This window comes from Odocoileus virginianus, chromosome 32, assembly GCF_023699985.2.
Source record: "Odocoileus virginianus isolate 20LAN1187 ecotype Illinois chromosome 32, Ovbor_1.2, whole genome shotgun sequence".
NCBI classification, from domain to species: domain Eukaryota; kingdom Metazoa; phylum Chordata; class Mammalia; order Artiodactyla; family Cervidae; genus Odocoileus; species Odocoileus virginianus.
In genome coordinates, this window is record NC_069705.1 from 11,178,616 (window position 1) to 11,193,644 (window position 15,029).

General features: G+C 56.4%; 1 protein-coding gene across 9 annotated transcripts in view; it reads left to right on the forward strand.

Annotated features, from left to right (window-relative positions):
• The window catches only part of FGFR1 (fibroblast growth factor receptor 1), a 50,238-nt gene that overhangs the window by 34,154 nt on the left and 1,055 nt on the right, over positions 1-15,029 (forward strand). For 3 of the 9 annotated variants that reach the window (XM_020876328.2, XM_020876321.2, XM_020876324.2), the window contains 14 exons: positions 1,169-1,258; positions 1,508-1,680; positions 3,400-3,523; positions 4,472-4,662; positions 8,513-8,657; positions 10,571-10,773; positions 11,590-11,735; positions 11,937-12,058; positions 12,584-12,694; positions 13,218-13,408; positions 13,974-14,096; positions 14,250-14,320; positions 14,526-14,663; positions 14,825-14,930. In XM_020876328.2, the coding sequence (XP_020731987.1) occupies positions 1,169-1,258; positions 1,508-1,680; positions 3,400-3,523; positions 4,472-4,662; positions 8,513-8,657; positions 10,571-10,773; positions 11,590-11,735; positions 11,937-12,058; positions 12,584-12,694; positions 13,218-13,408; positions 13,974-14,096; positions 14,250-14,320; positions 14,526-14,663; positions 14,825-14,930 (1,934 nt within the window). The remainder of the gene's footprint in view (positions 1-1,168; positions 1,259-1,507; positions 1,681-3,399; positions 3,524-4,471; positions 4,663-8,512; positions 8,658-10,570; positions 10,774-11,589; positions 11,736-11,936; positions 12,059-12,583; positions 12,695-13,217; positions 13,409-13,973; positions 14,097-14,249; positions 14,321-14,525; positions 14,664-14,824; positions 14,931-15,029) is intronic. The other 6 variants (XM_020876329.2, XM_020876322.2, XM_070459877.1 and 3 more) reach the window with 3 other exon arrangements.

Here is a 15,029-nt window from a genome sequence, read left to right on the forward strand (position 1 = left end):
GTGCCGGCCTCGGGTCGGGTCAGAGAGCAGGAGGCTGCCTGGACCCACCTCGGGGGTGCTTGCTGACACCCCGGGGGGCAGTGAGGCACGGTGGTTTCTCCAGCACAGCCTGCCCAGGTCATTGGGGGTGCCCAAGGGCTCAGGCAGCTTCCAAACTCTTGTTCCCTGGCTGTTTGGACTTGGTGGTGGGATTGGTCATCAGCGCCCCCAGATTTGTGGTGAGGTCCCCATGGGATGGGGGATGACCCAGTTGCTCCACCATAGTCACGGCTTGATGGGAGACATGTGTTCTCTAGCTTCCAGAGCTGTGTCAGGGCAGCCAGGGAACCCTAGAGCTCTGTGACTCTGGGGACCTGCCACTTGTAGGATGTGACTTTTACAAAACCTTAGGACTGAACTGAGTAGAGCTGGAATTCTCTTTACACCACTTATACATCTCAGGCTGTGAGCCTGGCCTCTCCTCCATCCGCCAAACATCGTCTAGAACGCCCCCCTCCCCAGCGGAGGGATGTGCCTCCTTCACTTCCCTCCAGATGCCCCCAAAACAACTAGAAAGGACTGGAGGAAGATCTGGCATGAACCTTGATGGGTGACCACATGCTCAAAGGGGTGGATACTTGTTGGGGGCAGGCGTTGGCAGCTGCCCACTGTTTTGCGGGTTCCTGTCCACTCTGGTTGAGAAGCGCAGTTCCCCGACCTCAGCGGACACATGCTAGAAATGTTGCGACTCCAGAGCATTCGACCCAGGGCTTCGGAAATGGCTTCTGGCCACAGTGCCTCGATCTGTCTGGGTTTCCAAAGGAGGGTTTGGGTGCCCTGGCTGCTGGTTCTGAGACACGGCGTGAGCCTCTGAGTGTGGGGTGGAGTTAGGTTAAAGAGAACCCCACCTGTCCTCTGTGATGGAGCTGCCCGGGGTAAAGGCTTCAGGGCAGGGAAGGGGTGCGTTGGGGTCGGTACAGGGCATGCAGTTCTTACATAAACTGTGTCTGTCCCGTGGAGGGATGGGCACTGAAGGAGGCGTGAGCCCAGGAGGCAGTGTGGGGAGCGATCGCTGCGTTCGGCTGTTACTGGACTGGCCCTCATGTTCCCGGGGTGGCTGTGGACTGGATGCAAGCTGCAGCGTCTTTTCCTGGTGAGGGACCTCAGTGCCCCCTCCCTCTTGCCCTAGATGCGCTCCCCTCATCGGAGGACGACGATGACGACGATGACTCCTCTTCGGAGGAGAAGGAAACAGATAACACCAAACCAAACCGTATGCGTGAGACACTGTTTCCTTCCTTTCTGGCCTCCAGGCCCGGGGGTTGGGTTGGAACGGAAAGGGAAAGGAGGAAGCTTGGGCAAACGACTGGAGAAGGAAGGGGTGGCGGGGCACGACACTTGGCCCGGGGGACCACCCCTCCGGGGTCCGGACCGGTGCTGGCATCGTTCACAGGTGGCAAGCAGGTGGGTGGGGCCTCCCCCAAGTCTGACCAGGCCCTGTCTGTCTCTCTCCGCTCTCCCTGGGCAGCCGTGGCTCCGTACTGGACGTCGCCAGAAAAGATGGAAAAGAAACTGCATGCAGTGCCAGCTGCCAAGACAGTGAAGTTCAAATGCCCTTCCAGTGGGACCCCGAACCCCACACTGCGCTGGCTGAAAAATGGCAAAGAATTCAAGCCCGACCACAGGATTGGAGGCTACAAGGTACCTGGGTTTTTACTTACTCCAGAAAGCTGAAATAAGGCGAGCAAGAGACACTACTTAGAAAATCCTTACTTATATGCCTTTAATTGTTTTAAACAATTTTAAACAACACTCTAGAAAATTTTCAAATACTAAAAAAGCAGATAAACTTAAGTCTTTTTAGTCTTTTTTCTACATATGTGGTTTTTACATGGTCAATCACGTTGTCTATCTAATTTCTTGCCAGTTGTTAACGTTATGAGTCTTTTGCCATGTATTAGAAAGACAGTTTTTCATGGCTTTATAATATCCCAGTATTAATTGCCCCATAATTTAATGAACTATTTTGTGATACTAGTTATTTTCCAGTTTTTCACTGCTGTAAATAATGTTATGGTGAATATCTTTGTAGTTATGTCAATATTTTAAAATATTCTTCTTTAGGGACAGATTGCTGGAAGTTACTAGAGCAAAGTATAAGCATTTTTAAGCTCTTGATGCATGTTACCCAAATCCTTTTTTTTTTCCCTAATAAAGTTAGGTAAGTTTATTCATTTGTTCACTTATTCATTTTTTACACCAACATTTCGTGTATACATGTCTTTCTAGAAAATATATTAGGCAATAGAGTTCAAAGTACAATGGGAAGACATAAAATTTTACTGTGACATTTGCTCTAATGGAAGATGATGTAATGAGTAGGGGTGTGATTTTTTATTTTATTTTATTTTATTGTGGTAACAGTTACTTTCTTAAAAGGGAAAAGGAATTCGCCTTCCCATAGCAGAGTATGAGAATGATAAACTGGCTATACTTTTGCCCACAAATTTGACAGGGGAGAATATCAAATTGTTCTCTTGTGGGCTATTTTGCTTAGGAACAAACTTAGAATTTTCATGTGTTCATAAGTGGTTTCCATTTCTTGTTGTGGAAACTGTTCAAGTCTTTGCCCATTTATAATTCTAGGAAGAATGTCTTCATCTAACCCTCCTTTAAACCCTGTGATCACTCTCACCATTCCTGTTTCTCTCCCATCTCACCTAGTTGCTCTTTTCTCATTAATCTTGCATAAGAAAAGTAGAGGAGGGGCTTCCTAGTGATCCAGTGCCCAAGACTCCTTGCTCCCAAAGCCAGGGGCCTGGCTCTGTCCCTGATCAGGGAACGTGATCCCACATGCCGCAACCAAGACCCGGCGCAGCCAAAATACATAGATATTGAAAATGAGAAGCAAAGGAAGTCAGAAAAATAAACTGTTTATAAAGTAACTCACCCAGCACTTGCTGTGTGCAATGCTCTGGGTCTTATGAGGCAGCGTCCTGCCCATGCAGAATTCTGTCTAATGGGAGCACTGCACCTGTGAGGCACAGAGGGATAGGAGAACAGCAGATGGACTCTGAAACGAGATGTCAGGGGTGGACACGGCTGGACTCTTAGCATGACGCTGCTCTGGCACAAGAGCAGTGTGGACAGGGGTGCAGGGTTGGGAAAGTTCGCAATGTATTTGGGAGGGCTCCGAAGGCACGTTTGTCCAGATTGCAAATGGCCTTGGCCGTGGCGGGCAGACTTTCTGAGTCCTCACACCCCTCTGCCTGATGCCTTCTTGCAGAGTATGAGTGGACTGGGATGACGGTCCCTGGCTCCCTGTGTAGCCGGGCTGCGTGCTCTGATTGGAGATTGCGTGGCTTCTGCCCACCTTTCCCTCCAGACCCACGGTGGGGCCCTTTGCATGTTTCCCCTCAGGTCCGTTATGCCACCTGGAGCATCATTATGGACTCCGTGGTGCCTTCTGATAAGGGCAACTACACCTGCATCGTGGAGAATGAATACGGCAGCATCAACCATACCTACCAGCTCGATGTCGTGGGTAAGAGGGTGGCGACAGGAGGAGGAGCTTGGTGGAAGGAGCAGGGATGCGGAGAGCACAGCCTGGCAGCCATGTTCACTTAGGGGTGGAGTCAGGATGCTGTGGCATTTATTAGCTCCGTCACCTTCCTTTTTTACACCTCCCTTTTCTCATCCATCAGTAGAGCTGGGAGGATCAGCGGTACCACAGGTTCATTGTAAAGGGGAAAGTGCTGTTGAGTCTCTCCTGCAGGAGGTGACTGGCATAGTGGTGGTTAATCTAGCTTAATAGTAGCTGCCACTCCATGGATGCGAGTGGTCTGCCAGGTACAGTAAATACACCACAGGCAATTCTTCTAGCGCCCTGCAAGGTGGGCGCTGTTGTTCCCATTGTACAGAGGGGCACACTGAGGCTCAGAGGGGTCAGTCTACACAGACTCCTGGCACTGCACAAGACCCCAGGAAGAACGCCGTGCCTCCTGGTGCTGTGGTGCAGCCTCTGCCTTCCAGAGGCTCTGAATCTCATTCTCTGGCGACCTTAAGGTAAAGAGTTTTGCAGCCACTGTTCTGCCTTGGCTTTGAGGATATGGTATGCAAAGAAGCTTCTGGGGAATTCCCTGGAGGTTCAGAGGTTAGGACTCGGTACTTTCCCTGCCACAGCCCAGTTCAGTCCCTGGTTGGAGAACTAAGATCCTGCGAGCCATGCAGTGCAGCCAAAAAAAAAAAAAACCAAAAAACAAGCTTGTGATCCAGGAGGTCCGGAGTAGGATCTGAGGGTCAGTGTTTCTAACAGGCTGGTGAAGCTGGCGCTGCAGTTCCCAGACCACACTGAACAGCAAGAGTCTGAGTGACTGTGGGTTTAGTTACAGGCAGGTAGGCTGTGCTGGTCCTTGGGATGCTCTGTCGGCATCCCAGCCAGGAGCGGCCATGGCGGGGCCTGACGACCCTCTCCCGTCCCGTGCCCCCGCAGAGCGGTCCCCTCACCGGCCCATCCTGCAGGCAGGCTTGCCGGCCAACAAGACCGTGGCCCTGGGCAGCAACGTGGAGTTCATGTGCAAGGTGTACAGCGACCCGCAACCCCACATCCAGTGGCTGAAGCACATCGAGGTGAACGGGAGTAAGATTGGGCCGGACAACCTGCCTTATGTCCAGATCTTGAAGGTAATCCTGGCTCCAGTCTCCATGGGCTGGGCTCAGGGAAGGAGGCCCGTATCGCCTGGGACCCAGGTGGCTGGGGTCCGGCCCAGTCACCGCGATTGGGCCCCGGTCCTTCTACTGGGTCCAGGTTCCATCTTACATGGGGCCCCAGCCACTTTCCAAAGGACCAGTGGCAGGTCATGGGTGAAGGCTTGTGGGGCGCCGAGGGCTAGGGGTGAGCACTGCTGGCTTCTGAAGAGCTTGGACGGTGACCATGCCCAGGCTTTTGGGTCAGCTTCTCCGGGAAGGCGTTGGCACTCTGCTGTCCCACTGCCCACTACCACAGCCTTCCCAGCAAGCATCTCCCAGTCTGTGCCCTGCTTCCCAAGTCACGTCCTTTCTGGCACACAGGCTGATGCCAGGCATGGCTTAGCTTAGGTAGGGCTGGAAAAGCCGAGGCCACGGGTCAGTCCTCAGCGGTTTCAGGAGTAATGGCACTTTCTTCCTTTTTTTCCTCCCACTCCCAGACTTTGAATGTCCCTGAATGCTCCATTAATCCAGGGAAGCTAATTGCCTAATTCTCCAATGGATCTTGCAACAGGAAGTAACCAGAAGCTGGGAACCTGCTTTCCCTCCTGGTCCCAGCCTTAGACCTCCTCCTCCCTGGCTTGGCTGTTCCAAAGAGTTCCCAGCCACCGCACTCCTCACCTCGGGCACTGAAACTGCCGTGGAGGAAGTGGGCCTGGGGCCTTGGACCTTGGCTGCCATCTCCATTGGCAACCTCTGCCCTCTTCCTGGAGGAGGGGGTTTAACACAAATGAAACATTTCCTTGGGGCAATGATTTTTTTCATTCAGTTTGTTTTTCAGTTACATGGATTTTTAAAGTCCACTTTTTCGTCCTGCTAATGAGGGAAAGAGGACATGTGTCACCTCAGCCCCTTGCCTTAGCTCCCAGGCCCACCTTAACACTGCACGGGAGCAAATATGGCCACATCTCCGTGTTGGCCCAACTGACGGCGTGTCGTTGGTCTGTTCCAGCATTCGGGGATAAATAGCTCGGATGCGGAGGTCCTGACCCTGTTCAATGTGACAGAGGCCCAGAGCGGGGAGTATGTGTGTAAGGTTTCCAATTATATTGGTGAAGCTAACCAGTCTGCGTGGCTCACAGTCACCAGACCTGTGGCAAAAGGTAACGGGGAGCTGGAGGGGCCCCTGTGCTGGGGGTTTGACGGAGGCCCCGAGCTGCCAGGGCAGCTGTGGGGAGGCCAGCACCCCACTCTCCCTGTTGGCCTGCTGTGTTTCTAGTGCCCGGAGCCATGGAAAAATACCCGGCCTGGGCGGCTGACTGGTTGGTTCTGTGTTGGTGTCACCCCTCTGTGCCTCATGTGTGTTCTTGGCTGTGTATGGGGTGTGTCCTGCGTGATCCTGGAGACCGAGGGTCCGAGTGATGGAGAGGAGAGAGGACCAGCGTCTGCAGCAGTGTGTGTGTGTGAGGGTGTGGGTGTGTGTGTGAGAGTGAGGTATGAGTGTGGGTGTGTGTGTGAGAGTGAGGTATGAGTGTGTGGGTGTGGGTGTGTGTGTGTGTGAGGGTCTGGGGGTGTGTGTGGGAGGTGGGGTGTGGGGGTGTGTGTGCAGTGTATGTGGGTGTGTTTGTGGGTGACGGGGGTGGGGGATGGGGTGTGTGAGGATGTGAGTGTATATGGGGGGTGTGTGTGAGAGTGAGGTATGAGTGTGGGTGTGTGTGTGTGAGGGTGTGGGTGTGTGTGTGAGAGTGAGGTATGAGTGTGTGGGTGTGTGTGTGTGAGGATCTGGGGGTGTGTGTGGGAGGTGGGGTGTGGGTGTAGGGGGGTGTGGGGGTGTGTGTGCAGTGTTTGTGGGTGACGGGGGTGGGAGATGGGGGGTGTGTGAGGATGTGAGTGTATATGGGGGTGTGTGTGGTGAGAGTGTGTGTATGTGGGATTGGGGGGGTATGTGTGTGGGGGGGTGAGTGTGTGTGGGTGTGTGTGTGTTTGTGGGGGGTGTGAGTGTGGGAGTTGAGAGTGTATGTGTGGTGTGTGGGGAGGGTGTGTATGGGGGGTATTTGTGTGGGTGAGAGTGTGTGGGGTGTGTGTGAGGTGCGGGGTGGGGGGTATGTGTGTGGGGGGGTATTTGTGTGCGTGTGGGGGGGCGAGTGTGTGGGGGTATTTGTGTGGGTGAGTGTGTGGGGGGTATTTGTGTGCGTGTGTGTGGGGTGAGTGTATGTGTGTGGGATGTGGGGGAGGTATTTGTGTGCGTGTGAGTGTGTGGCTGTGGGGGGTGAGAGTGTATGTGGGGGGATGTAAGGGGGTATTTGTGTGGGTGTGTGTGGGAGGGGTGAGAGTGTGTATGTGGGGTGTGTATGGGAGTGTGTGTGTGAGGGTGTGTGTGTGTATGTGTGTGAGGGAGTGGGGGGTGTGTATGGGTGTGGGGGGGTGAGGGTGTCGGGGGGTGTGGGGGGGGTGTATGTGTGTGTGTGTTAGTGTGTGTGTGGTGTGTGTATGGGTGTAAGGGGGTGTGTATGGGAGTGTGTGTGAGGGTGTGTGAGGGGGAGTGTGTGGTGTGTGTGTGTGGAGGGGTGTGTATGGGGGTGTGTGTGTGCAGTATGGGTGTGTGTGTGTGGGGTGAGTGTGTGGGGGGGGTGTGTGTGGGGGGGTGAGTGTGTGTGTGGGGGGTGTGGGGGGGGTGTGTATGGAGGTGTGTGTGTGCAGTGTGTACGGGTGTGTGGGGGAGTGTGGGGGGTGTGTATGGAGGTGTGTGTATGTGTGTGAGGGTGTGGGGGGGGTGTGTATGGGTGTGTGTGTGTGAGGGTGTGTGGGGGGGGGGCGGGTGTGGGTGTGAGGGTGTGTATGGGGGTGTGTGTGTGCAGTATGGGTGTGTGAGGGTGTGTGTGGGGGAGTGTGTGGTGTGTGTGTGTGTGGGGGTGTGTATGGGTGTGTGTGTGAGGGTGTGGGGGGGGTGTGTATGGGTGTGTGTGTGTGAGGGTGTGTGTGTGTGGGGGTGAGTGTGTGTGGGGTGTGTATGGGTGGTGAGTGTATGGGGGTGTGTGTGTGCAGTGTGTATGGGTGTGTGAGGGTGTGTGGGGGGAGTGTGTGTGGGGTGTGTGTGTGAGGGTGTGTATGGGGGTGTGTATGGGTGTGTGAGGGTGTGTGGGGGGAGTGTGTGTGGGGTGTGTGTGTGAGGGTGTGTATGGGGGTGTGTATGGGTGAGTGTGTGAGGGTGTGTGGGGGGTGTGTATGGGGGGAGTGTGTGTGTGCAGTGTGTATGGGTGTGTGTGTGAGGGTGTGTATGGGGGTGTGTGTGCAGAGTGTGTGGTGTGTGTGTGGGGGGTGTGTGTGAGGGTGTGTGGGGGAGTGTGTGTGGGGGTGTGTATGGGTGTGTGTGTGAGGGTGTGGGGGTGTGTGTGGTGTGTATGGGTGTGTGGGGGAGTGTGTGGTGTGTGTGAGGGTGTGTGGGGGGGGAGTGTGTGGTGTGTATGGGTGTGTGTGTGAGTCCGCAGCCCCCACCCCGTCCCTCCTGTGTGTGCCCTCCGGAAACCAACCCGCCGCGCGCCGGCCCCATTTCTCCATGCGCTCGCGCCGCATGCCGGGTCGGGCCGGGGCTGCCGCGCCTGGTGACGGGTGTAACCAGCCATCCGCGTCGCGCCGTCAGGTCTGCCGAGCTCCTCCTCAGGCTCTCACCCTCTTCCTCTAACAGGTCTCTCGCTGCCTGGTGATTCTGTCTGTCCGTTGTTGCAAAGGAGACGCTGGGGAACCTTTCTTCCTCGGGTCATTCGTTTTTCCCCTTTCCTCCTCCTCCTCCCTCTCTGCGAGGTCTCCGGTCCCGGGCTTGTCCATGTGGCTCCCTTGTCTCTTCTAGACGGCCGGAGTTAACACCACCGACAAAGAGATGGAGGTGCTGCACTTAAGGAACGTCTCCTTTGAGGACGCGGGGGAGTATACGTGCTTGGCGGGTAACTCTATCGGACTCTCCCATCACTCTGCATGGCTGACCGTTCTGGAAGGTATACACTGTCCTCCTCTCGATGTCCTGCCCTCGCCAGGGGCACGGGGGGAGCATGCATCACGGGTCGCGGGAGACGCAGAGCCAGGCCCCGTACACAGCAGGCGGCTCCGGCAAGTCATCCGGCCTCGGGGGTCGGGCCTTCTCGGCTCACCCCGGAGCCTTCCTCCTGGCGCAGGATCTCAGATTGCCCTCACTTGTGGGCCTGCCTCCGTCTCTCCCCGGGGCCAGAGTGATGCATGCATGGGATCTGGATCTAACCTGCAGCCGGGCTCTCCTCCAGGGCAGGCTCCTTCCCTCCTCGGGTCCAGCAGTCTTCCTTGACTCAGCCACTCCTTTACCCCAGCCCTCTGAAGTCTCCGAGAGGCTCCCCCGGTAACTGAATGTAGGTGCTCTGAAGGGAGGGGCTTGCCACTGGTAAGCACCAGTGCCCTCTACCCTCCCCGTGCTGATCTCCAGACCCAGACAGTGGACTTGAACTGCTTTGAGCGAGTCCTTTCCCAGGCAGTACAGGGGGCTCAGTGGTGCCCATTTATGCTCTTTGGCTCCCAACGCAGCTCCTTTCCAGAGAGGGCCGTGGGGGTCGGGCCAGGAAGGCAGGAGCCTGCAGCCTGGGCAGGGTGGTGGGCTGGTGGCCTCGGGTCTGGAGCCAGGTGCGGCGCTTCTCAGGTTCTCAGGTTCCCGCGGACTCTGGTCTCTTTCTTTGTCCCTCCCTCTCCTCCTCTGATAACGTGCGCCCCACTGGAGGCGCAGAAGCATTTTCTGTTTTTCTCTTCGTCACTGTCTCTGTCCTGTGTTGTGCCTCCCAGTGGATCGTCTGTTTCTCCATGCTAAGGAAAGAGAAAAACAGAAACGCTTCTCCCTGTTATCAGCTCTGCCGTTCCTCATTGCACCTCGGGGAGTTCTCTTTGGGCTGGTTTGGGGTCATGTCTGAGGCCTCCTGGGAGAGGTCCTCATGGTGCTGGCCCCTGCAGCTGGCAGGGGTCTTTAATAGGGGAGGGGTGGGGGAAGGGATGTCCCGCTGGATGGGACCCTCCCCACCTCCGTGCGGGAGGGAAAGAGGCTTGAGTTGTGTGGGCTTCAGTGCAGGTGGGAGGCGGGAGAGTTTGAATAGAGAAGAGAATAAAACTACCCCCTCCCTGACCTTCCTCAGTGTGAGGAGTTAGACCTGTGAGTGGAAGTCTTAAGAGATGTTTCCATATTTATCTTTAATAATCCAGACAACATTTGGAAGCAAAGTTCTGTCTGCAGTTTGGCTAGATGTAGACGTTTACACGTCTGACCTGATAGAGATGACGCAGGCAAAGCTGAGCAATGAAGTCAGGACATACACTGGTTTTCTTCTTTCCTCCCTGCATCACTTTCTTTGCGCTATGAGTGCCACCAGATGCCAGGCGCTGTGGCCTGCAGACATGGATGAGGTGCCACCTGGGCCCTCAGGGTACCCCTGGGCCATCAGTAATGAAAGACTGATGGATGGTTCGCTGTCCCGTGATAGGTGTTGACGCAGTGCTCGGGCACTGTGGAGAAGGGCTGTGTGTCCATGGGAACACTTGAGAGAAGCATCTAGCGTGAGCGAGTCCTCAGCTGTCTCTTGCAGGGCACCAAGTACCCATCCAGTCCAGCAGTCCCTGAGCCAGGAGGGCTTCTGAGTTCATGGGCATGGGCATTGGCTAGCAAGATACAATCCATCCTTCTGGGGATTCAAGTCAGGGTCAGGGAGCCTCACAGATCCCAGGATGTCTGCTGTGTGCTGTGTCAGGACCCCAATCCCAGCTAGGACCTAGCTCGGTTAGTCTCTGCCCCCCAGATTCCCAGAGTATAGGAGATGGATGTTGAGTTTCTTAGGGAACCAGGACCCTAGTGGACCAGCCCTGCCCTGAGCCCACTAACGTCCTGTTCACGCTGACCCAGCCCTGGAAGAGAGACCGGCGGTGATGACCTCGCCGCTGTACCTGGAGATCATCATCTATTGCACGGGGGCCTTCCTTATCTCCTGCATGGTGGGGTCTGTCATCATCTACAAGATGAAGAGCGGCACGAAGAAGAGTGACTTCCACAGCCAGATGGCCGTGCACAAGCTGGCCAAGAGCATCCCTCTGCGCAGACAGGTAACAGAAAGTAGACGGGGGGTTCGCACCCTCTGCCTCGCCCTGTGCGTCCTCCCTGCGGGGCCTGCCGGCACTCTGTCCTCTCCATGGTCCCCACTGACTGCTTCGGACTTTGGTTTCCGGCTTCCAGGTGGCAGCAGGGGAATGTCCTAAGTGCTCGGGGTCAGGCTCCAAGCTTTTCTGGCCGATGAATCCTGTGAGCCCATCTTACCTCAACCACCGTGCCCTGCTCAGCCAGCCTCGGGACTGGGAGACATCCTCACTGGGCTAAATGCCTAGTTGATATTATGAATCTGAGCTTCCCCTGAGGGCCCATTACGGGTACAAATGTGCAAAGCAGAGAAGCTGAGCTGGGTCCCAAGATGCCCTCTCACTCCTGTGCGCCTGCCTCCCCTCATCCCAGGAGATGGAAGAGGGTGAAGGTGTGTGAAAGGAGGAGGCAGTCTTCGCTCCAAGCCATGATAATTCTGGAAGGGACTTCAGGAGTCAGGAACCCCTCATCCATGGCAGGGTTTTCACATAAGAATGGGGACAGGAAGAGAGTTGCTCTTGTACTGATAAGTTACAGTAGAATGTCAGGCTTCATGCTCATGTGAAAGGTGAGTAATCCAAAACCCAGGAAGGTGAGTTGGTGGCAAACATAAGTTAGTGTTAGAACCTTGGTCTTCCGACCTCCTGTGGCTTTTCTGCCTGTGTTAGGAGGGAGCACCAGATGCCAGGTCCACACCACTGCCTTTAGCAACAAGTCCTGAGCGGGGAGGGGAGGGACCTGCCACTGCTCCCCCGATCCTGCTGGAAGGGTGACCCCACGCCTCCCTGCAGGTGTCGGCCGACTCCAGCGCGTCCATGAACTCCGGGGTCCTGCTGGTTCGACCCTCGCGTCTGTCCTCCAGCGGCACCCCTATGCTGGCCGGGGTCTCTGAATACGAGCTTCCCGAAGACCCTCGCTGGGAGCTGCCTCGGGACAGGTGACCACCCCCCCACCGGCTCATTATTCTAATGGGGGCAGTGGTATGGGCTCAGACCTTCAGGGGAGCATCCAGAAGTGACTGCCACCGTCTGCTCTTAGTCGGGGGAACTGGAGGCGGTGGGGGGCGGGGGGGAGTGGGGGTTTCTGTCAGGTTTGAACGTTACCACTCCAGCTTATCCCAACATTTGTTTCCCTGAAGACTGGTTTTAGGCAAGCCCCTGGGAGAGGGCTGCTTTGGGCAGGTGGTGTTGGCGGAGGCCATCGGGCTGGACAAGGACAAACCCAACCGTGTGACCAAAGTGGCCGTGAAGATGCTGAAGTGTATGTGGTGTCTGTGTCCCTGCAGAAACGACCCCTTCCCTTTCCCAGCGAACTCCGGGCCTCAGGCCATTACCTGCACCTGCTCCACAGCCGGCTCAGGTTGTCCTGGAGTTGGGGGGCACTGCACACCCCGCCATCTCACCACGACCTCACTTTGTTTCTTGGCGTCCGTCATCAGGTGGTGACCCCAGATCCTGGTGTTTTTTTTTTGCAACACCGGCAGCTCTCATAAGAGGGAAGGGGAGATAAATTTGGATGTGAAAAGGAGAGGGAAGGGACTTCCTGGCAGTCAAGCAGTTAACTCTCTACACTTGCTCTGCAGAGGAGATCCCACAAGCCGTGTGGTGCTGCCAAAAAAAAGAAAAAAAAAAAGGCCGAGGGAAGGGTCGTGTAAAGAGAGAAGCAAGTCCCAGAGGAAAGGGACCCCTGGGTGTTCACCTCATCCCCCTCCCTTAGTTTTTATCCTGTTGGCCTCCCTTCTGACGCAAATGCTTCTCCATCCCCTTCTCTGCTTTGTCCATGCAGCGGATGCAACAGAGAAAGACCTGTCGGACCTGATCTCCGAGATGGAGATGATGAAGATGATTGGAAAACACAAGAACATCATCAACCTGCTGGGGGCCTGCACACAGGATGGTGGGTGCCCTGCCAGCAGGCTTCCATCTGTGTGGGGGAGGGGCTCAGGCAGACATTCAGGCTCCTGCCATCTGTCTGTCTGTCTGTCAGGGAGAAGATGCCCAGCTGGGGCATCAGGGATCAGGCATCTCTCAGCCACACTGAGGGAAGTGGGTTGGGGTGAGAGGCCACTTTAGCTTTGGAATGTGTTTCTCGGGGTCCAGCCCGATGCCCATGGCGGTTCATCTGAGTCCAGGCACCTGGATCCATGCACACCGTGTGGCCAGAATAGGTGACTTGCTGTGGTCAAGGTCAGGGCTCTGGCCCCAGCTTTGCTTGGGAATGTCCTGGACTAGGCTGAGAAGAATGACTGCCTTTGTTTTCTTTTGGGGAGTGGGATGAATTTCTGGGGTCCCCTCAAAGGGGAGGTGAGGCCTGGGGAACAGGCTCGTGATGTGTCTTGGGGAAGGGGTTCCTCCAGGCGAGACTCAGCCCATCCGCTCGCCCGGCGGCCCTGACGGCCTCTCCATGCCCATGTGCCCAGGTCCCCTGTATGTCATTGTGGAGTACGCCTCCAAAGGCAACCTCCGGGAGTACCTGCAGGCCCGGAGGCCGCCGGGGCTGGAGTACTGCTACAACCCCAGCCACCACCCCGAGGAGCAGCTTTCCTCCAAGGACCTGGTATCCTGCGCCTACCAGGTGGCCCGAGGCATGGAGTATCTTGCCTCCAAGAAGGTGTGGCTCCTGAAACTCCCCTGGATAGCGTGGGACCCTGGGGGGTGGCGGGGGGTGGGGGGGACATCAGAGCCAGGAGAGCCACGTGGCCTTGGGATTGGGCTGGACCAGTATGAAGTTAGAACGATGATGCCTAGGCTGTAACTGGTTACAGGGAGGAGATGAGGTCCTGTGTGAGAGGTAGGTGCAGCTTTGGGTGCTGGGTAAAAGCTGCTTTGTTTGAGCCCAGGCCTGTATGGATATTCTTGGCTGGGGAGACAGGGAATCCCCATGAGAGCCCATGCAAACTGGACAGAGCAGAGAGGGGTTCAGCTCACTGCCTGCAGATTGAAAGCCAGGCACCAGGAGGGGAAGATGCCTGGAGGGTTTGCTGAAGTGACTGGGCAGCCCCAGAGCTGGGGGTGTTTGGATGTCTGGCTTTGACCTACAGGAGAGGGACCCTGTAGCAGGAAACTGGATGGTTCAGAGGGCCGGTGAGGGAAGTGGGCCCACTGGCGGCTGCTGACCCTCCCCTGCGCCCACCTCCACCCTACCCCCAATGCCTCTTGCCCTCTGGGCTCCACAGTGCATCCACCGGGACCTGGCCGCCAGGAACGTCCTGGTGACGGAGGACAATGTAATGAAGATCGCAGACTTCGGTCTTGCTCGAGACATCCACCACATCGACTACTATAAAAAGACAACTAACGTAAGTGCAGGCGCTGCCAGTCCTCTACCCCAGGACTCCGAGCCGCTGGGCTTCCCCCACCCCCACTGGCTGGGTGGGCGGGTGAGCTGAGTCGAGCCCTGCGTCCACCCCTGCCTGCCCCGGGCCATCCCAGCGTCCCCGTGCTGCTTGCAGGGCCGACTGCCCGTCAAGTGGATGGCACCGGAGGCCTTGTTTGACCGGATCTACACCCACCAGAGCGACGTGTGAGTCTGAGATAAGCAGTTTCTGGGGGGAGTTTCCAGGGTGGTACAGCCCCACATCCTGTCTCAGAAAATGAACGAAACGTTGCCCCTTCACTTTGTCCCCAGAAGTTGACCCCCCCTGGTCCCCTGGGGTCGAGGACTTGGGGGGAGAGGTGGTGAAAACAGTGAGGGGGCCTAGCTCTGTGCCCACAACGCTCATCCACAGGTGGTCTTTTGGGGTACTCCTCTGGGAAATCTTCACTCTGGGCGGCTCCCCGTACCCTGGGGTCCCCGTGGAGGAGCTTTTCAAGCTGCTGAAGGAGGGTCATCGTATGGACAAGCCCAGTAACTGCACCAACGAGCTGTAAGCCTGAGAAAAGATGCCTGGGGTCCTGGGCTGGGCCCTGGGGGCGGGCTGGGCTCGGGGCATAGAGGGAGGAATAGGGGGCGCGCAGCCAGCTGCCCGCGGCCCCTCCGCCCTAAGCCTGTCCTCTCCCCCCACCACGACCTCGCATCCTGCCCCAGCTACATGATGATGAGAGACTGCTGGCACGCGGTCCCCTCACAGAGACCCACCTTCAAGCAGCTGGTGGAAGACCTGGACCGCATCGTCGCCTTGACCTCCAACCAGGTGAGGCGGCCTTTCTTAGACCCTGTGTGCCTACCGATTCGAGTTCTCGCGAGATTCATTCCAAGTTGTCGCGGAATGAATCCCGCCGCCGCGGGAAGG